Source organism: Ascaphus truei, chromosome 3, assembly GCF_040206685.1.
Source record: "Ascaphus truei isolate aAscTru1 chromosome 3, aAscTru1.hap1, whole genome shotgun sequence".
Taxonomy (NCBI): domain Eukaryota; kingdom Metazoa; phylum Chordata; class Amphibia; order Anura; family Ascaphidae; genus Ascaphus; species Ascaphus truei.
Genome location: NC_134485.1, coordinates 422,899,096 through 422,920,917, shown reverse-complemented (window position 1 = coordinate 422,920,917; position 21,822 = coordinate 422,899,096). Strand labels below are relative to the sequence as shown.

At 40.8% G+C, this 21,822-nt stretch overlaps 1 protein-coding gene across 5 annotated transcripts in view; it reads right to left on the bottom strand.

Moving 5' to 3' along the window:
• Positions 1-21,822, bottom strand: part of SLCO2B1 (solute carrier organic anion transporter family member 2B1) — a 194,908-nt gene that overhangs the window by 8,742 nt on the left and 164,344 nt on the right. For all 5 annotated transcript variants that reach the window (XM_075592777.1, XM_075592778.1, XM_075592779.1 and 2 more), the window contains 6 exons: positions 20,919-21,083; positions 20,528-20,726; positions 18,797-18,956; positions 8,981-9,150; positions 3,058-3,122; positions 897-1,017 (listed from right to left, as the gene is read on the bottom strand). In XM_075592777.1, coding sequence (XP_075448892.1) covers positions 897-1,017; positions 3,058-3,122; positions 8,981-9,150; positions 18,797-18,956; positions 20,528-20,726; positions 20,919-21,083 — 880 coding nt within the window. The remainder of the gene's footprint in view (positions 1-896; positions 1,018-3,057; positions 3,123-8,980; positions 9,151-18,796; positions 18,957-20,527; positions 20,727-20,918; positions 21,084-21,822) is intronic.

Here is a 21,822-nt window from a genome sequence, read left to right as displayed (position 1 = left end):
AAATAAACGGGGGGATTGCAGCTTTAATGTCAGTACTGGATTTTTTTTTTTTTAACAATCATTTTAGTCTGCACAAATAACAGTACCAATGATTTACTGGATTAATTTCCAGAATAGGGGGATTCTCTAAGGTGCGTGGCTGGCGTACTTATCCTGTGAAGAAAGTTTAGTATGGAACCAATTAAATAAAAGGACCAAGCACCACAAATGTCTTCTTTTATTTATGTCTGTCTGCATTACTGTATATTAAAATATCTGTCCTTTATGATGTGAACATGTGGGTATGCAGCTAAATACATCCAAATGTAGAAAATTCTGCAGCCTATTGCGGCGTGATGATATGTTGTAATGTCACAATATAAAGTTTGTGTGGGTATCTGAGTTACACTGTGATATGTTTTGTTATCCCAGTGCCACATCTGTACATCTATTTTAAAGAACACAGTTTGCATCTATCCCATAGGATAATCTCATTTTGATTACACCATCAATCAGGTATATCACTGCATTAAAATCTGGCAGAGCAACTAAGTTAAGAATCGGTATAAATCGAGAAAATATTTCCCTGGCATTAAAATGTCAAAATGAAATATGCACCTTATATAAAGTATGCACATTCACAATAATTACAACTGGTTTTTTTTGTGATCGTATGCATTCTGTAATTGTTCATACTTTTGCAGCTAGGGAGCTGTCACCTTCCATGAGCATACAGTAGGTACACTGACTTTAGCCGTAAAACACCCCAAATCACAAGCCAGAGAGTATATTTTGCAAGAGCTTCTGGGTAAGTCTCTATGGCAGATATGGAATTTGTAATACCACTTGAAGCAAGACAGTAATGAATTCCGTTCACAGTGTCTTGTGATGTGGAAAAGAAGTGCTTGGACACTTACCTTTGTCTAAAAAGATCATTGTTGTAATAGAGGCAGGCGGCCTTCTTTCCACACTTCTTTCCCCAGAGAATACAAGTGCTGTCAATCATACTTCCGAACATTACAGGGCCAGGCAGCCAAGCTGGAAGACGAACATGTCCACAGTCACTGAATGAAATCATTTACTCCGATAGAACAGGCACTTGTGTTATTACTAATACGTATTGGGATCTTGGATGCAACACCAACCCCACCCCCCCACACCCCCGCCCACAGCATTACATATATGAAAAGAATGTGTCCCATTAAAAGCAATGGCATTTCTTTTGATAAAGTAGCACACATTTTTCCCCCAATGATTTTTCTCAGTTCTTCAATCACGAAATGTTGATAAATAAGAACCTCGGTGACATGAAAATGATGCTCAGAGGAATTTCCAAGCGTTGTCTCTTAGCATCAATGTATCAAATTATTGTAGTTACTGTGGTTTCTATTTTGCAACACCATGCGATTTGATACATTATATTTGATACTTTGATTGTAAGCTCTTCGGGGCAGGGACTCCTTTTCCTAATGTTGATTTTATGTCTGACACGCTTATTCTTAGAATGTCTCCTATCTGATGTGTATTACATCTGTAATGTGCTACATACAGGGTTGGCGCAATTCAAATAAAGATATACATTCATTCATTATGGAAGGATGTATTAGATCTGACGGACACTGTATGTCAGTTATCTTTAACCGTTTCCTTGCATCAAAATGTCTGAGACGGGTTGTAAACCTTTTTTTATTAATAACCTGTGTCAACTGTAAAATATTAAAGTTACAAACTTCTTAGATTTTACAAAAAAAAATTGGCATGAGACAAAGAATATTTTTCGTTTCACTGGTTAGGAACGATTCTTGAATGCAAAACAGATCAAGTGGAAAACAAACTCACATGGAACTTTGTATTCATTGCTTTGTTCATTGAATAAGTCAATTTAAGCAAAGTTTCTTGTGAGTGCCAGATTTAAATGACTCAGACATGGACCAGTTATTTCCCAGGGCTGTGCACCGGTGGCTGCTGTCTATGGTATGGTGTGTGCTCCTATAACACATACTGTACTAATGTAAAACAGATCACCCCAGCAGCTGCAGTGTATTTTTGGTGTTTTTTTGCATTACGTAGCTCAGTGGTTTTCAACCTTTTTTTGGTTAAGGAACCCTGGAATTAGATTGTGAAATTCTGGGGAACCCCGACCCTCTTCCTCCATCTTTCACCCCCCCCCCTTCCCATCTCTCTTTTCACCCCTCTTCCCTCCTCTCCTACTCCCCCCTTATGCTCTCTCCCTTACGCTCCCTCTCCCCCTCACACTCTCGCCCTTACGCTCCCTCTCCCCCTCTCACACTCTCCCTCTTTCACCCTCACACGCTTCCCCTTACGCTCCCTCTCCCACTCTCACACACTCCCCCTTTCCCCCCCTCTTCTACACACAAACACACACCTCTGATTTTTTTTGTAAAGGGAGCTGCCGGCATGCGTGAAAAAAATCCCTGCAGAGAGAGTGTGCGCACACACCTCTCTTACCTTGGAGCCTGCTGTACTGCGCTGATCCAAAGCTCCCTCCCCCTCTCAGCCCGAAAGTTGAATGCAACTTCCGGAGCCGACAGGAGCTGGGAGAGGAAGGATCGCAGTGAACCGGCAGCAGCTGCTGCTGAGCTCGAGAGCCATTGAGCAACTGCTGTGCGGTTTGCCGCTAGGCCTGGGGCAGCTGGGAGAGTTTTCCCAGCTCTCCCTCCCTGGCAGCAGCGGAACCCCTGATGGGTGCTCGCAGAGCTCCGGGTTAAAATCACTGACATACTGTAGCTATGAGAATGATAGCTAAGTAGTCTTTATCGTAGTCTTCACCATAAAATGTTCATGTTACAGTACGTCACCAATTTCACAGACTTACAATACTGCATGAAAAAAAAAAAAAGCACAGGTGGAAAATGTGGGATCAAGCAAATAAAGCACTAGCTTTTGGGAATAAATATCAGTTACATGGCACTTTGGGCAACTGCTTAATTTGCTCCATAAGTATAATGGCAAGCTATACTGGGAAGAGACTGGTCTTTGTGCTTTATCCGATTATGTGTAGTGCTGCATTCATTAGTAGTGCTGTATAAAAATAAGGCTATTGAATAAATAACTTACCAAGTATTCTCAGAAGCATAAATTGTATTCCAATCGCAAGAGACTTATCCGCAGGGCGAACACTCCTATGAAATATAACAAGTGTTGTGAGACATTTGAATTCATAATCTGATATAGTAAAGGTCTAGCCTACCTGTGTCGAATCTATGTAAAGAAATGGGCGCAAGTTTAGATCCCAGCTACGGCAACTGGGCCATTTCTGAAGACATGGAAAAAGTGAGAATTTATTGCAAATGGATTATAATAATAACTGAAAAGTAAATTTTATTAACTTTTTGTCAACTAAAAAATGGCACATCCAATGAGTTACAATTTATTACAGTATATTTTTAAAAAAAGTGAAATGTTTTTCAATAATTCACTATCAGTAAACTTTTTTTATATTATGCTCCCATTCGCGGTTCTGTGCAGTGATACTAGTGGGTAGCTCTGTCCCTTTTACCCTGAGTAGGACACTCCTTTTCTGTCTTACAGCAGAGCAGGTTTGTTGTTTATTGGTCTATACTGTAATTTAGACTTTTGGCAATAACATCTGAGTCGGAGCAAAGGCAGCCCCCAAATTAGAATCTCCCCTCTATGCTTCCCCTTCACTGCTCCTATCCACTAAGCCAGCGTGGACAGGGTTAACATCATGAGGAAAAGGCACACAATTTCAAAGACTGGGAGATGGTCAGAACTCCCCCCCCCCCTCTTGCCTCACTGCAGGGGGGTCTGTTTGCTGTGTAGCAGACTTCACTTTACCTCATATTCTCTTGGAGATGACATTTGAAATGCAGCACAGGCGGTCCCCAAAGTGTCTCCCTACTGTGCTTCCCTTTCACTGCTCCTACCCACTAACCCAGAGTGGCCAGGGTTAGCATTATCAGGAGAAGACACACAAAGCTTCAAAGATCTTGAGATCTTCAGCCATTCCCCCCCGCATCTCTGCCGTAAGTGGCTGTTTGCTGCGCTGACTTCACTTTACCTCAGATTCTCTTGCCTATGACACCCAAGTAACAGCAAAGACGGCAGCCTTTGGTGGCAGACAAAAGAGTGTCAGCCATTTGCTTCAGTTTGCTAATGTTGCAGCTGCTCTGTTATTGGTCTTCGGTAATGTATTTCAGATGTATATTGATGCATTTCCCCCCTCACACATTACATGCTCTCACAGATCTACCTTCACACAATCCCACTTACTTCTTCCCAAGGACAACTCCTTCAATTAAAAAGCAGCTTTTCATATCAACCTTCTTATCCCCCTGAACCCTATGTTTCCACTTACCATTCCTTATAGATTGTAAGTTCCTTTGTGCAGGGCCCTCCTTACACATTGTAACAATGTATGTTAATGTTTGTTATTTTATTGTTTTCGTCCTCCAACGCTAATGTATGATGCTACGGAACATGTTGGTGCATTATAAATAAATTCTAATAATAATAATAAATAATAGTCTAATCGGCAGGACGACCTCTCTCTCCTCCAGATGCTCTGATCTCCCACCGTTAGATTGTTATTAATGAGCCAACCTCAGAAGTGTGTTCAGAATGCAGCAGAGCTTGAGGATGGCAGCTATTCTGAACCCCTTGAGATATGGGCATGGCAAAGAAGTGACATCCCAGAATCGGAAAGGATATCTGAAGGTGTGCAGAGGCGTGGCAGTTGACCTACCAGATATTTAACATGGAAAGCAATCCAGCCGAGGGGCCTCTGTCTATAGTTTCTGTGTGAGTATAATATTCTTAAAGAGAGAGCATTATTTATGGGGAGTCTGCTGATCCCATTTTTAAGATTATATAGTACCACTGAAGGAAAGCCTGAGGAAGGAACATCACAAGTTTACATGAGAAGAGAAAGCGTAAAAGAAAAGGAAAACCTGTTCTGCAAGGGACAAAACAGCGTTGGAAGGAAAAAAGTATGCAAAGAATTGCTTAAAATCTGCAGCTGTGCGATCCACAAATAAGATGGCGACATTCTCCGCTGGATGAAGGATACTGTGCCAAAAAGTGTGGAATCGGCTGTCGTGCAAGCAAGTAGGCAATTACAGAAGAGCACTAGGTCACAGACGAGCATACAGTAGATAAAAGAAGAGAGATTCTTCATCTGAAATATCAGAAGTTCAAGTACTTTCAGAAGGAGAATGTTGGGAATCATCAGATGAAGAACATGTGCAAGGAGAGGATTCAAGATTCAACGATGAATTAGTGGAGCCATTGATTAAAGTAACCTGAGATGCTTTGGAAATTGAGGACCCTGAGTAAAAAAAATCTGAGACAGTATATGCTTTTCAGAGGATCGCAAACAAAAACAGAAGTCTGTCCACTACAAAAAGTATTAAAAGACATGATTAGATCAGAGTGGGTGCAACCAGACAGGAAGATGCTGTTTAGGAGAACATTAAAGAAGATAATTGTGGCTGTGACCTTGGATGGCCCACTCGGCTTCCAGGAACAACCTGTGAGTGTTAACATTTGAAGGAGAATTTCTGTTTGAGAAGAAGCTTGACAATATAATTTCCAAAGTTCTTGAAGATTTGTCCTTCCACTGGAAAGAAAATGTGGGCACCCATAATGCAGGAGCCAGTCCAACATCTGGCAGTACCGGCTTGGCGATTGAGCAGCAGCTATTGGAAATAAAAAAGTCTTTCAAAGGAAATGATAAAGATGCAATTGTCTTGGAATCCGCTGATGGTGGTGGTTATAGTCTCTTCCCTTCTTTTGATCTGTTTATGTTTTATATGTCATACTGTAGTTATACATTCCCCGCATTAGGGAAACCGAAGACTGCCTGCAGGTTAGGGGAGAAGACTTTTATGGATCACATGGAGAAGTTTTTTCTGTCCTACTCAGTCTAAGGGGTAGATCCACAGAAGTCCGTCATTTTTGCACGTTACAGAAATTGGGAACGGACATTTTAACGAGTATCCTCTAAGCTAATAAGATGCAAAACTAATGTCGTTCGTAAAAAGTAGCTGCGCTATTATCAGGGATTTTCATGTCTCGCAGATGCGTTCTCCAATACACTGCACATGCGCATTGGTTAAACTTTAACGCGTGTTATTAACACATGCGATAAAGACGCTTTTTTCATGTGCGTTACCAAAAGATAATGTAAATTTTGTTATAACATTGAGCAATTTCACTTTTTAATACTTAGTAACTTTTTCCAATATTTATTGTGTTCTTGCTTCATTCTTTTAATAGTACATTAATAAAAATGTAATAATAATTCATATTGTTGAGGCATATATGGAAATACATTATTGTACACCCATACTAAATACAGTCATTATTACATGATACTCTATAACATATTACAGTATTTCACACAAACATATCACTTAAATCACTAAAAACCATAATATAGTTTATGATGCTTCAGACATGTATATGATACCTAATTTATATCTTTGTATAACACGTCTAACTTTTTGTAATGAAAGGGTTAAGTCCTATACTCATTACATTGCTTCTAGCTATTCCCAGAAATAATGCTATGATAATCAGTGTCTGGCTGTGAGTGACGGCAGCTTTAGGAAGGTGCTAAATATCGTAGCGTTATTCCCATGCACTCACATGGAGGAGATCTGAGGATCTGCGTTGGTAGGGAAACTGTGCATTACCATATGATTTGCAGTTGAGTAGCCCAGACGTCTGTTAAAATGTATCGATGCGATATTTGTGACGTTAATGCGAGAGTATCATAGTGAAAATCCCCTTTAGGGATACGGGTTACGAATATTGATATGTAAAATGGCTAAGGCACTTCTGAATATCTACCCAAGAGAGGGGTAGAGCTACAGAATAAAAGGACATACAGTAATTGGACTGTGAAAAGTGATAAAATAATCTACAGATGTAGCAGATGTTATCGCATCTATTATCGCAGAGAGAGAGAGATTACGTCCCTGGAGGAGTTCACTGTGGAGGGACCTCACTGTGTACAGTGTAAATAAATTGGTGTCTAGATGATTCTATAATATGGCAAGTATACCCAATCTTATTTTGTAGCTAGGGACGGTGTCCTTGCCAGCTAAAGTCAATAGAAATGACTCTTCTCTACTGGTTCACATGGATGTAGCTTATACCCAGAAGGGGTTACCAAAAGCTGTAACCTCAAGGCATAGTAGGAACCGCCCAACCAGAGGGTTCTTAGCTATTGCTAACCAATAAGATCATGGTGGTATTCAAAAGTCGAGAGCAGGATACGAGAACAGTATGGGTGGAGAGTGTGTAAATGGCCCACAGCGGGTCGAGATCAGGGACAGACGGGTAAGAGAAAATAAATGGTACAAACAGTGGAGAGATCAATGATTGTACATATTGTGAAGTGTATATTGTGACTGAGACTTTATCTATGGTGGTTCATAAAGCTCCTGTTTGTACAGTATGAATAAAGTTCCTTGCGCCCATCAATGATTGAGCCACTGATTGAGCCACCTGTTCTGAAGCAGGGATATCCTTAAAACTTGACCTGTTCATGGCCCTTGAGGACTGGAGTTGGCCATACTTGCTCTACAGTAACACAATAAATGCCTTTCTTTTGCATTTATAGCCTAGGAAACCAGGATACTCATAACATCATGTTACCTAAACCCGGAACGGATGTTATTTTCCCTGATGTCAGCGCATATCCTCAAAGATAATTCTATGTAAAAACCACAGCCAAAATACATCTCAGTAGAATTGGTTTTTGTCACGTTATTGTAGTTCTGTTCTGCATTATCTTCCATAACGTGATGGGAAGTACCCTATGTCTTTGCGTTGTTCTGATCTAGACCCTGAAAAACATTTTTTTATTTACTGTAGGTTGAGAAATAGAGGGGCGAAGAGGTAAATAACACCAGGAACAACATTGTTATTTAATGCATGCGTATCTGCGGCATTACACTCATCCAGACCCTGTAAAAAACCTATTTCAGGGTCTAGATATGAGTAACAGCATGTTTAGGTATGACCTAACTAATGTAACATCAAGTCCCTGGATTAACTATAACATCCGTTAGTGGATATTCAATGTTATGATAACACCTCATTGGCATATAATTTGCATGTCATCACTGAAGGTCGTTAAAGTTAATGCAATGTTGTTTATGGGAGAAAATGTGGCTTAACGCTATGTTAATGGCCTTTGAAGATGCATGTAAGGCTTAACGTGATGCTAAATTAGGTTAACATCATGTTAAGTCACTTAAAGGAGCTCTGTGGACCTCCGCCTAAGAGACTAATAGCAAAGACGTATGTGCTTGTGAAGCTGAGGACATGTACAGCGGTGAATGTAGAAACTCTGTTCAGACCCTTTCCAGTACAACGCATTTAATTAGACTTCTTTATCCTGGATATGCAGGGTAAATCTGCCTATCCTGGTGGATCTCCGACATTACTGTACATCTAGCTGATTCATGTCTTCGTTCCTTAGCCCACCCACAGGGACCTCCTAGCCATGTAATCTTTCCAGGACTTTCTACTCTCCACTAGAGTTGGCCTACACCACCCTTTCAAATTACTTTAGGTAGTCACCTTGGCAAAATCACCTTTTAAAAATTCTAACAATGGCCACCCATGCTTCACAGCACAAAGGGGATTGAGTACAGTAAACTAGTTATCAATGTATTTTAGTTACACCACTGGGGAAAAAACAGAAACAGATTTATTAAGCTAGAGAATCCTGTTCTTTGGATTGGTAAAGTAGCTTTCATGGAGATATGTGCTTCTGTTTTTTTACACCAATTTTGCACAAGACAGGAGGCGATAAACAATCCACCTATTGTCATTAAAAACCTTATTAAACAATTAGCTTCTCACTAAACAGTGTTGTTTTAAGAGCACATTGATTGTAGGTATCTTTCCAAATAACCCCTTTGAAAGCCATGACTTTTTCTTAAATTATTTATATTCTACAATGCAAAAAGTCTTGTGTTAGGTCAGCTGCTGTTGTTGCGATTACCTTAGTATTAGCATGAAGGATGGGGTCTGGGAGATGCTGGCAAGAGCCCCGGCCAAAACGGAAAATACCATGAAGGGTATCAACAGATGGAAACATCCCGTTCCACAGGACCCTGGGGTAGCAGAGCTCTCGGTTCCACGAGATATGACGCAGCTGCATCTTGTGTAATTCTGCAAGGAAGACATCAAATTGTTATGTAGACTGTTCCAAATTTTCTGTGTTGACCAACATGGAACAGCTCTTATCAGGGGGATTTAAAAGGAAAATTAGGGTGATTACGCTTCATGGCAAAGGTATAAATACAGGACAGATAATGATATTTATTCAGCTATATCTTGTTACAATAACCCAGTGGTAACTTTACTATCTTTGAAGTGGGTTAGCTCCTTGTTGTGAGAGCCAGATCATTTTGTCTACCATTGATTCTAATCTCTTTGGGACAAAGATTTATTGTACCGGAAAAACACCAGGTGTATACTGTCAGCAATAGAGGTAAAACATATGTAAAATAAATTATTTCACAATCGGTCACCAAAATAACGGTGGGATTTTGGATAAACATTGGGCTCCTTGAACCAAGTTGTGTCTTATCTGTACTTTAAGTTATTTACCACTCTGTTGGTTTCAATGACATATAAACTTGTTTGAATAACCAAAGATGGAGAAAATAATAAGAGAAGCAGAAGTTAATATTTCCAAATATAACATATGCACCAAGTATCTCTTCCCTTAATTCCTCTTCCAGTCCCATGTACACTTAAAGGGGTAATCATTCCTATGACCAAAATGTACCAATAGCAGTGACCTGTTTAAGGGGTTACATCTAGGCGACTGGCACCCTCTTTACCCAAATCTTACAACCTACAGTTATTTTTTACAGAATTTCTTAAAGTAGATTGTATACAAAGTAAGCGGAGAGGGGTTTAATCTTATCAATTATCAATTGTACTGTATTGTGTCGCTGTGTGTTCAACAAGCACTTGCAAAGACAGATACCCTTCTATCTCTTCCTCTTATGTGTGTTGGCTATCCCACGGGGAAAGGCCAAACGAAGAGTAAAGAAAACACTTTATTGACAAACATTTCCCCATTCAGAAGCTACTAAGAGATGTGACTGACACTTAATTCCCCCAATATGGAAGCACAGTATGTGTGGTTAGCATGGTTAGATTTGTTTAAGGGAGCCAATCACAGTTAAATTATTTACAAAACGTTGCTTTCTGGCTGGCTAAATGGGAATCCACCTTTAACCAAATCATTTATAGGTGCAGGTGGAACAAAATCAGAACAAAAAAAAAACAAATCACTCTTCTGACACACAGCGAATACTGCACCGACACACTTTATTCGAGCAAATACCCGGTATGTACCTGGCAGATACCTGGAATGCGCCGCTCCCCACCTCTGACAAGCCCCGTTGCATTTGCCTTCCCAGCCTGGGTTCATGCCTGGCTGATGGGCGGCTGATCTGTTAAATGATAATGATTAGGATTTAATAGGCTGCAAGGCTTCGCGTGTCTACCAGATGGCATAAATTCATGAATTGTAATGCAGTATATATATATATACTGTGCAGTATTGCAGCCAGCGGGAATAAAATGCTTCAATCCCTGCTTGGAAAATAACTCAATGCACTCGGGCAGAAAACAGTCACAAACCTCAATACACCCGGGTATACCCGAATTCGTGGGACTAGCCAAGCTCGAATAAAGTGTGTCGCCAGTGTACATGTTGATTCCCAATATTGGCTCTTAATATGCATCTCCTCTATTGTTATTTCCCCACAATTTTTGTGTCTCATAATCAACTTTATTATTTCTTACTTAACGCCTGAAAATAATTTTAGAATACTAAATTTAGAATAGAATCCAGAATACTTTCAAACCTGACAAACCTTAATTGTTTCTTTGAGGAGGTAAGTAGGAATTTAGACCAGGGTAAAGCAGTTGATGTGATCTACTTAGATTTTGCAAAGGCTTTTGATACAGTTTTCACACAAGAGGTTGGTGTACAAAATAAAGAAAATTGGACTCCGTAATAATATATGCACCTGGATTGAAAACTGGTTAAAGGACAGACAACAGAGGGTTGTCATAAATGGAACTTTTTCTGGTTGGGCTAAAGTCGTGAGTGGAGTACCTCAGGGATCGGTACTGGGACCCCTGCTTTTTAACTTGTTTATTAATTACCTTGAGGTTAGGATTGAGAGCAAAGTCTCCATCTTTGCTGATGATACTAAATTGTGTAAGGTAATAGAATCAGAGCAGGATGTAATTTCTCTTCAGAAGGACTTGGAGACACTGGAAACGTGGGCAGGTAAATGGCAGATGAGGTTTAATACAGATAAATGTAAGGTTATGCATTTGGGATGCAAGAATAAAAAGGCGACTTACAAATTAAATGGAGATATATTGGGGGAATTCTTGATGGAGAAGGATTTAGGAGTGCTTGTAGACAGCAGGCTTAGCAGTAGTGCCCAAAGTCATGCAGTAGCTGCAAAGGCAAACAAGATCTTATCTTGCATCAAACGGGCAATGGATGGAAGGGAAGTAAACATTATTATGCCCCTTTACAAAGCATTAGTAAGGCCACACCTTGAATATGGAGTACAATTTTGGGCACCAATCCTAAGAAAATACATTATGGAACTAGATAGAGTGCAGAGAAGAGCTACCAAATTAATAAAGGGGATGGCCAATCTAACTTATGAGGAGAGGCTAGCTACATTAAATGTATTTACATTAGAAAAGAGGCGTCTAAGTAGGGGATATGATAACTATATACAAATATATTCGGGGACAATAAAATGAGATTTCAAAAGAACAATTCATCCCACGGGCAGTACAAAGGACTCGGGCCATCCCTTACAGTTGGAGGAAAGGAGATTTTACCAGCAAAAAAGGAAAGGGTTCTTAACAGTAAGGGCAGTTACAGTGTGGAATTCATTACCCATGGAGACTGTGATGGCAGATACAATAGATTTGTTCAAAAAAAGGTTAGACATCTTTTTAGATGGGAAAGGTATACAGGGATATACCAAATAAGTATACATGGGAAGGATGTTGATCCAGGGATTAATCCGATTGCCAATTCTTGGAGTCAGGAAGGAATTTATTTTTTCCCTTATGAGATATCATTGGATGATATGACACTGGGATTTTTTGTTTGCCTTCCTCTGGATAAATAAGTAGGTATAGATATAGGATACACAAAAAACAAAACTGTGCGCTACTACCTAACTACCTATAAAGTTTAAATGTATAAATATATACAGTGCAGTGACTATACCATCAATTTAGTGATAAAAAATTTATAAAAAATTAAACCACAACTCCCACAGTGAGATAATTATACATTAAATAATAAGTGCCACATAACCGTGTTGGGGATAATGGCGTCTGCAGCTGTAAACGCAGGGGTGGCTCAGCACCCCACACACACTAAGAGAATGGAAACAAAAGAAAACAGCGCACAACGCCAAATAGTGAAGCAAAATCAACAATATATTATAGAATTAAAAAGGGGGTAATATATCTGCATACATGAAAAAAGTTGGTAAAAGGCATGTAGTGTGTATCACACTGTTTACCACTCGGCAGCTGTTAGCTGTAGATTCAGGTGCTTGCTTCCCTCTGCTGCTGCAGCTCAGTTGATTCTGGGGCAGGACGTCAGTCTTTACACTCCCAAGGGGATTTCCCTTCATGCAGCCAGGTTCAGCAGCTGGTACTGGGGCTCGGTGAAATCGCTCCTGCTTCCTGGCCGATATGAAGCTGCTCCTGTACCTCGGCAGGTGTATCCTCTGCACAGAGGTTAAAACGCAGCTTGCTGGGGTGCCCTCAGCGTGCCACGATGCCGCTCCGTCGCGGGACGCTGTGTAATGACGTCACTGTCTACACAGCAGTGGTGGATTCAATAGGGAAGTTTGAACAGTCTTACAAAGTCTCTCACAAGTGTCCAAAACAGCACACAGGATGAAATAAAAACAGGACAGGCCAATACATAGACAAAGGCCAATGTAAGCAGATATAAGGCAATAGAATGTTACATCCAACTAGTTTCGTAGAATTAACTACTTCTTCCCTGAAGAAGCATGGACAATTTCGTAGAATTAACTACTTCTTCCCATGTGAAACATGGACAATTCACTCATCTTTTCCCACCTGAAGAAGTAGTTAATTCTACGAAACTAGTTGGATGTAACATTCTATTGCCTTATATCTGCTTACATTGGCCTTTGTCTATGTATTGGCCTGTCCTGTTTTTATTTCATCCTGTGTGCTGTTTTGGACACTTGTGAGAGACTTTGTAAGACTGTTCAAACTTCCCTATTGAATCCACCACTGCTGTGTAGACAGTGACGTCATTACACAGCGTCCCACGACGGAGCGGCATCGTGGCACGCTGAGGGCACCCCAGCAAGCTGCGTTTTAACCTCTGTGCAGAGGATACACCTGCCGAGGTACAGGAGCAGCTTCATATCGGCCAGGAAGCAGGAGCGATTTCACCGAGCCCCAGTACCAGCTGCTGAACCTGGCTGCATGAAGGGAAATCCCCTTGGGAGTGAAAAGACTGACGTCCTGCCCCAGAATCAACTGAGCTGCAGCAGCAGAGGGAAGCAAGCACCTGAATCTACAGCTAACAGCTGCCGAGTGGTAAACAGTGTGATACACACTACATGCCTTTTACCAACTTTTTTCATGTACGCAGATATATTACACCCTTTTTAATTCTATAATAGATATAGGATAAAGTATCTGTTGTCTAAATTGAGCATAGGTTGAACTTGATGGACCTACGTCTTTTTTCAACCTTGTCAACTATGTAACTATGTAAGTGTCATCCAAATTGAATTTCTATTCTAAGGTTTTCATCTTCACAAAAAAAAAGGCTTCAGCATTGTTGAAGCCAGTGACATGAAGCTTTAATTAAGTTTGATTGCATAAAACCTAAAAATTCCCATCTATTAGAACCAAGAAAATATCTTATTTAAAATATGTAATAGCCTCAACATTCAGGGACAAAAATGGAAAGGCAGCCTCACATTCATTTCTCGTGGTTTTACATTATTTATTACATAATCTTTTCAGAAAAGTGTGGAATCCAATTAATTTCAGAAATTAGAAAGGTCTGTGCTTTTGAAAGACTGATCATCAGTTATCAACTTACACCTGCATCAATACTACTGCTCAGAAAAAGTACAGAGATAACGAAAGGTGTGGAAAGTGCCCAAGTCTTTTCGGGCATGATACAGGTACTGTATATTATGAAACACCGCTAGATGTAGTGCCAACAATTGTATGTCATTCCAATGAAAAATCTGAGCTACACTGTGATGGTTATCATTTCTCCATTCAGGTGCCTCTTTAATATGCCGAGAAAGGACTTCCCAGTGCTGGAGAAGAGCGCCGGTCCATATGAATTCATAGGAGTTATTCTCCAGCATGGGGAAGCTGCTTCATAGCACATTAAATATTGTAAATGTGAATCCAGTGTTCCCAAGCCTGGAAACATGAAAAAAAGATTAAAGTTGTACTATAAAAACTCCTGGCGTCCATCCTTTCCATCGCTCTGTTGACAACAGCCAGCACAAGGTAAATGTATGCTCATGTTCAATACACAACTACACCGATGTAGCTTCCCCAGCGAGCCGGGCAGGGAGGGTTACATGAGTGTGCAATACTCCAGTATAATACACGGAAAAAGCACAAAATGATCACTGTCAGTTGTTGCTACTGACCTGTGATACAATAAGTGTATGGGATACACATAGTTGTCCTTGGTTAAAGCATTCTGAAAGGTTCTATGTCTCTTCCCCATGTAACTGGAGAAGCAGAATCGTCATTTTATTAATGGAGTAAAGCAAGAAAGAAAAAAATATTATGTTGAAAATGAGTAAAATTGTTGATTTTACAGTGTATTTTGTTTAAAAAAAAGCATAGAATAAAATAACAACCGGGGTTGTGTTGTTTTTTTATAGTGTTATAAAAACGTATTAAACAATAGATTTCAACCCTAAAATCCAAGAAATCCACCATATTGTAGGAATAACAAATATATTAGCTAACAAACATGAAGGTCCTTTATATACCTATGAATTGAGTATTGGTTGGTCACTCTTAAAATATGGTCAAGTTGGAATTTCCTTATGATTGGGTGAAAATCTACAGCTTAGACATAGTTGTTGAGATTGTTTATGGCTACTGATAATATTCACCATCTGTCCTCTCTCATTTTGATTATCTTTATTTGAGGTGTACTAATCTGTCTCAGTCCGCTTCACAAACATTCTCGCATAAATATTTACGAAATCCTTTATGTTGTGAAATACTTAATGGTTTTTCAGTTAATTGTTGATTTGTAGAATTACAAATGAGCACTTCTTGATTTATTTATGCAAATCTTGCATTTCTGAAATACTCCTGGAGTAGTTAACAGACTAATGTAACAGACTTTGTGCTTTAGACCCAGATTCGATGTGGCTTATGATACCGTTTAGGGGATCAACATTAGAGCTCTTTATAGATGTAATTATAGTTACAGAGCTTTGGAAACCTCATACAGTACATTTCTCCTTCAAGTTTACGTGGCAGCACAGTTGGAAAGAAATATAAATATCCTAAAGTGATGAGTAGGGGGGAGGGGGGATATAAACTCTGTAGGACGTGTTCTAATGGAGTGATGAGAAGAAAATCATATGGTACAGCACATTATGTTATTCTCTCTTCTGCATTTTCAAAATGCCATTTGAGAATTCAATTTGGTGAAGTGGTGTCCCACAGGAGTCTTTGTATTGATGTCTGATATGGTGAAACTGTGAGGATCCATACCAGTCTGAAGGGAATGTTTAGAGCTGTCAATATAGTTTATAGTGTTGATCTTCTAAATTTGATCAAATACTCTACATTGCTAAATTTGCAGGCAAATGTTCCTTGTATATTGATCGCAAAGCCATAACAATGGCTGTACTTACATATGCAGGGATGGTTCAACCATTAGGCGTCGGACATAGTGCAGGAGCGCGCGCGACGGAGCACATGGAGGCGCATTCGCCTGTTGCCTGAGCAATTTGTGGACAAAGATGCGCTCGCGACGGAAAGGCGTGGCCGTGATGTCACCATGCTGGTCTGCACTGATTTACTGAAACGCTCACGTGATGCAACCACTCAAATTTTTGTTGTCTCTTCAAAATCCTGCCGTGCCGTTGCACTTCCGTGCATGTCGCATAGCGCGCAACATGGCCCGCCTGATTGAATTAATTGTTTTGATCGCGCCACGCGCGCCGTCGCATGCACTGTGGCCGCAGCCTTGGGCCAACTAGGCGGTCATCTATGGCGGAAGATTTCTAACGCTGCAGGGGGAATTCCCTGAGTTGGGAGAGAGCTGGGAAGTTTCTTCCATCCTTATTGGCTGCTGCTGGACAATGCAGCCAATCAGGAATAGGTGTAAGGAGCCTGGGGGTGGGGCCAAGCAGAGGAGACAAGAGCGTGGACCAGAAAGAGGTGTGTGTCTGTGTGTGTGTGTGTGTGTGTGTTGCTCTGTCCTGTTGTGTGTGTTTTCTATGACAGTCCTGTGTTTCGGTGTGTCAGGGGGGGAGAGAATGACAGAAAGAGGGGGGGAGGAGAGAATGACAGAGAGTGTGTGTGTGTGTGTGGGGGGGGGAGAATTACAAAAAGGGGGGAGAATGGCAGAGAGAGGGGGGAAATGACTGAGAGAGACACTGATTAAGCTACCTGTGCTGAAACCAGCTAAAACCTGGCCTGTTGGTGGACGTCGAAGACCGAGTTTGAGACCCCTGATTTAGAGCACAGCTATTTAAAGATGTATACAGCAATAAATAAAAATATTCAATATTGATCTCCACTCCTATATATAGATGTTGCATATTCTAGTAGCTGCGAGTGGTGCATATCCGTGTAGGAAGAGACCCTTAGCAGTTAGCAGCTCCAGCATTGAACTAAAGCAGATGATTCTGCTTCCAGAGGAGCTACTGTAATTATACTAAAAACAATATTTTATTTAAAAAAAAATAATAATTATATAGCGTTGACTGTGTACACAGCGCTTTGCATGGAATTTTGCAGGCACAATGAGCTCCTGCCCCATGGACCTTACAAACTAATTTTGGTGATGGAGATTGAGATTGAGTGATTTGCCCAGGGACAGAAGAAGAGCTGACACTGCAAGTCAAATCGGGTTTATTCCAGAGGCAGTGACACTACCACAGAGTTACTCCTCCAGCCCAATTCAGAACCCACTCTTAGAGCCTAAGAGGACAAGGTCGGATTCTAGGACAATATTTAAGTAATAATCTTCAAAGATTGAGCATTACGTGGCCACTAATGCCCATGGTGGAGGAGTTGAAGGCCCACGGCCTAGCAAAGAACCTTTAACTCACCCGGGCATTGATGGCCGGGAAATCCACTGACTTTAAGGGATTATGGGCCTCATGCAGTAAGCGCCGATAAGGCTTTTTTTTAGGCATTTTTTGCCCTCCCGATTCAGTAAGCGCCGATAAGTGGGAATTATCGGCAACTTTTCTTCCCGATAAAAAATTATCGTCAGCCGGCTGCCAATAAGCCACTTATCGGCACTTTTTGAACTCGGTGGAATTCAGGTAGCCCCGATCAGCTTTTCGCTGCTGATCGGCACTCCAGAATGGAGAGTTTTTCGGCAATCCAGCCCGCCAACTAAAGTTGGCAACTTGGTGGAGGAGAAGCATCGGCAAGGGCGACACTTAGAAAAAATCAGGCCTTTTTCCTGTCTGTGATTGATGCCGGGGTTCTCCAGAGCTGATACCCGCACCGGAGGCCCCCGGCATGCATCCGAGTCAGGAAAAATGCATTTAAAGGCCACTTCATTACCTTAGCGGCTAACCGCCAAGGCAATGAAGGGGTTAACCCACTGTGCCAGGTTTATTGTGGGTAGCGGGTGTGGGTGAAGGGGGTATTTGGCCCTTGTTGTTTGTTTTTGGCTTGCGGGTGCACTTAACCCCTTCACGACCGTAGCAGTTAATACCGCTACGGTCATGAAGGGGTTAAGCCCTCCCGCTACCCACCCGCAAGCCCTAAACAACCACCGTTGGTGCTAATACCCCCTTCACCCAACACCACTACCCACAATAAAAAATAATCACACATAGCAGCCTGATACCCGTGAGATAACCGAGGGGACCCGCAGGTGGTCTCCAGAGGTCTCACGCGGAACAACGGAACAAACCCTGAATGTAAAAAAAATAAACCTGGCCTATACATTCAATACATATGCTCCCCTCCCCCCAACACCTACAGTACAATTAATAAGAGTAGCTATAATTAGAAGGGAAGCTTTATACGAATAGAATTAATAATTTAGCCATTACTATAATTAGTTTCTTCTGGCACTTCTCAAAAATAAAAATATCCTTAACCTTTTCATTGAGTTGATAGCCTGCTGGCAGAAAAAGGGTTATACTCTCTATTTTGGTTCATCACTATCTAGATTTTTCAAACAAGTCAGAATTTTAAAATCTACAGTATCCCTGCGTTCCCTGGTAATTGTTTAGTTTGTCATCTTTTTTATAGCACGACATATCTTTCTTCAACTGCCTAAAGGTTGACATTTTAACTATATGGAATTTGGCACACTCCACATTATCGTACCGTAGATCAACTAAATAGCTTATCTTTCTGATATGTTTTGTGCCATTGGATTGCGAATAAACGCCGAGTTCATGTACTTTTTCCTGTAATAAAATTACTAATGCAATAATAACTTTTCCACTGTCAAGAAGGATACTGTTGTTATTTTCCTCAAGAGCTTTCAGAAGGATTTACTTACCAAGACTTTATTATCCTTCTGATCAAAATGTACTTCTTCACACCCAGCGTAGCACGGAGAGATGTATTCAATCCCATCCGAGCCACATATAGGGTTGAAGGCTGCATCGGAACAGCTGCATTTGCTGCTACATTCAGTGACATTTTGCCACATTCCAGCACTGAAAAAAAAAAAAAAACAGTGTGGAGATTCTGATCGATGCAACTAATATTCATTTTAATGAATTAATAAATATAGAAGGAAATACACATGGCAGGTTCTTGCTGAATTGCATTACCTCTGTGGTCCTTTAAGCCAGGGGAGCGCAAACGTTTGCTGCTGCGCCTCCCTGTCTTGCTTGCTTCTCGTGCGCCCCCTCCTACCTTGCATCTGCGTCAAATTACACTGCGGGGTCAGGCCACGTCACGTGACCCGCAGCATCATTTGATGAGTGTGACGTCACATCACATGGCCCCGCGGCGTCATTTGTCACCACGTTGCCATGGCGATGCGTCACAGCCGGCTGAATCACAGGTAAGGGAAGTGTTTCAGGGGCCTCACGTAATCCCCCAGCATTTTATTTAAATGCCTTGGGGAAGGGCACGGGACCTCTGCAACCGCCTTTGCCCCCACCCAGTAAAATCTCCCACCCCCCAGTTTGCGCACCCCTACTTTAATCAGCCCTCAGTCCTAACATATAATTCCCTCAAAGTACATTGTGTGAGAACCAAAAAAAAAAGAAGAGCTATATATTTGTGGTCCAGGAAACAAATGATCCTTTTTCCTGGACACAAAAAATATTTACAGTATACAAGGTTCAAACATCAAAGGGTTTGTTTAGTACTGTACAGTATATCTCAAAACTCAAAAGTGTATATATTCTTTTTCTTTCTGAACAACTGCACATACTGTATGAAGGTGAGCCCTGTGAGTGGTATAGGTTATTACTTGCTTTTATTATAGTAAATAAGGCTACAATTATAGATGGGAGATCCGCCCAAATCCATTTCCTGGATTTTCGCCGATGTAACCCCCAAAATGCGTTTTGCGTTGTAAAATCCGCAACGGATTTGGTCGGTTTTAATCAGCGCAGATTCATCAAAAAAAACGACTTTGGATACAACCCGTGGACGGATTTGCAGATTTCAAATCAGCGAATCCTTAAGAATCTGCCAACGGATTGCTGAATCTACGGAGTGTGTCGGTAATAATAATAAAAAATCCGCAAAACAAGAATTTGAGATTGATCCGCTAAAATCCGCGGTCGATCCGCTGCAGATCCAAATTTGCCCCCCAAATTTGCCCAATCTCTAGCTACAAGTATGGCAATGTGGTTACAAACCTCTTCACAAGATATACCCTGTAAGACTTGGAGGCTCCACCAAACTTTGTGATTGGAGTGGGGAGGGGGAGAAACCCCTTTTGTCACAAACAGCACGCAAGTGAGTTTTTAGTAGTGATATTTCTACATATATTATTGTTATTTTACACTGTGAGGACTTCAAATTTTTATTGCTACTGTCTTCCTTTTTTAGGCAATTCTGCATTGATTTATCACAGTTTTGGCGCCCCAAAGAGTTCAGGTACACCACATTAACATGACCTGTTATTGTCGTTTCCTTATCCTTCATGCTTGAACCCGGAAAGATGGCATGGTTTAAATATTAAAGCAGTATGAAGAATGAGCCAATCAGATAAACTGGACGCAATGTATCTGCAATGTATCTGCAATGTATCTGCGACGAGTGTTACCTCCCAGCGTGGTCATTTTGCGGACTGGCAAATGTCTGAGTTGAACATCCCAGGAAGAGCAGAGGAAGGGCAAGGACCACACAAAAGAACAGCCCTGTGACACATATTGCTCCACACTGTCTGAGAGTCAGATGGAACTTCTTCAGAATTATCCCACCCAACACAATTCCAGCCATGGCTCCAGGAATGTTCACAGACCCTGAGAAAACAAGATCATACGTTGCAGCAAAACCACACATGCTGCCTAACATATCCCGGGGGAAAAAAACTTGTTTTATATTCATATTTCCACAACATAGCTATAAAGTAGAACTCATTTGAAAAAGCTGAACAATTGTGATAAGAATTGTGATAAGACTAAAAGAACTGGACCTCCAATAAGAGCACTTACCTATAATCAGATTGGCCATGGAGGCTGTGATAGAAAATTGTCTCTCCAGAAATTTAGCCATGAATGTTGCTAGTCCACAAATCATGGCTGACAAATTGGCCTGCGCCAAAACCACCAGGATAAAAATTGGGTTCTTTAATGTCCTGAGCAAAACTTTTGGAAACACTGAAATAAGAAAGGAAAAAAACATGCACATTAATTGCAGGTCAAGTAACAATAATCATTAATGCTACCACCAGCCAAGTAACAATAATCATCAATGCTACCACCAGCTTGCACAGAGAATCCTGCTTCTTGATTGCCCAATAACAAGGTTATGTGATGATGCTGAGGATGAGGTTCTAACTTCTACATCTTGTCAATGTCCGCTGTGTTTTTATGTTCACTGCCTGATAGGTCAGCAACGCATGACTCTGCAATTCAGCAGTGAATGGGGTTAATAGCATCACATTGGCAGGGATACACTAATGTTCAATTCCTGGTGTCAGCTCCGTGTGACCTTGAGCAAATCACTTTATTTCCCTGTGCCTCAGGCACCAAAAACATAGATTGTAAGCTCACCAGGGCAAGTATTGTGTCTGCTATCAAATTCCTACGTATCACGCTCTATACTGTACTTGTGACGCACTTTGTGTCCCATTGGGAGAAAAGCACTATGTGAAATAAAGTTGTAATTATTATTATTAATGTTTACCTTTATATCTGGCTCTCTCATTCCTGTATTTAACAGAATATGTATATGCTCTAAGCTAAAGTGTTATTTACTATGTTGGTGAAATATAATAATAATAATAATAATAATAATAATAATAATAATAATAATAATAATAATATTATAATAAATTATAAATAATGTACCAGTGTATTACTAAAACAAAACCAATGCAAAGAGGGCACCATCATC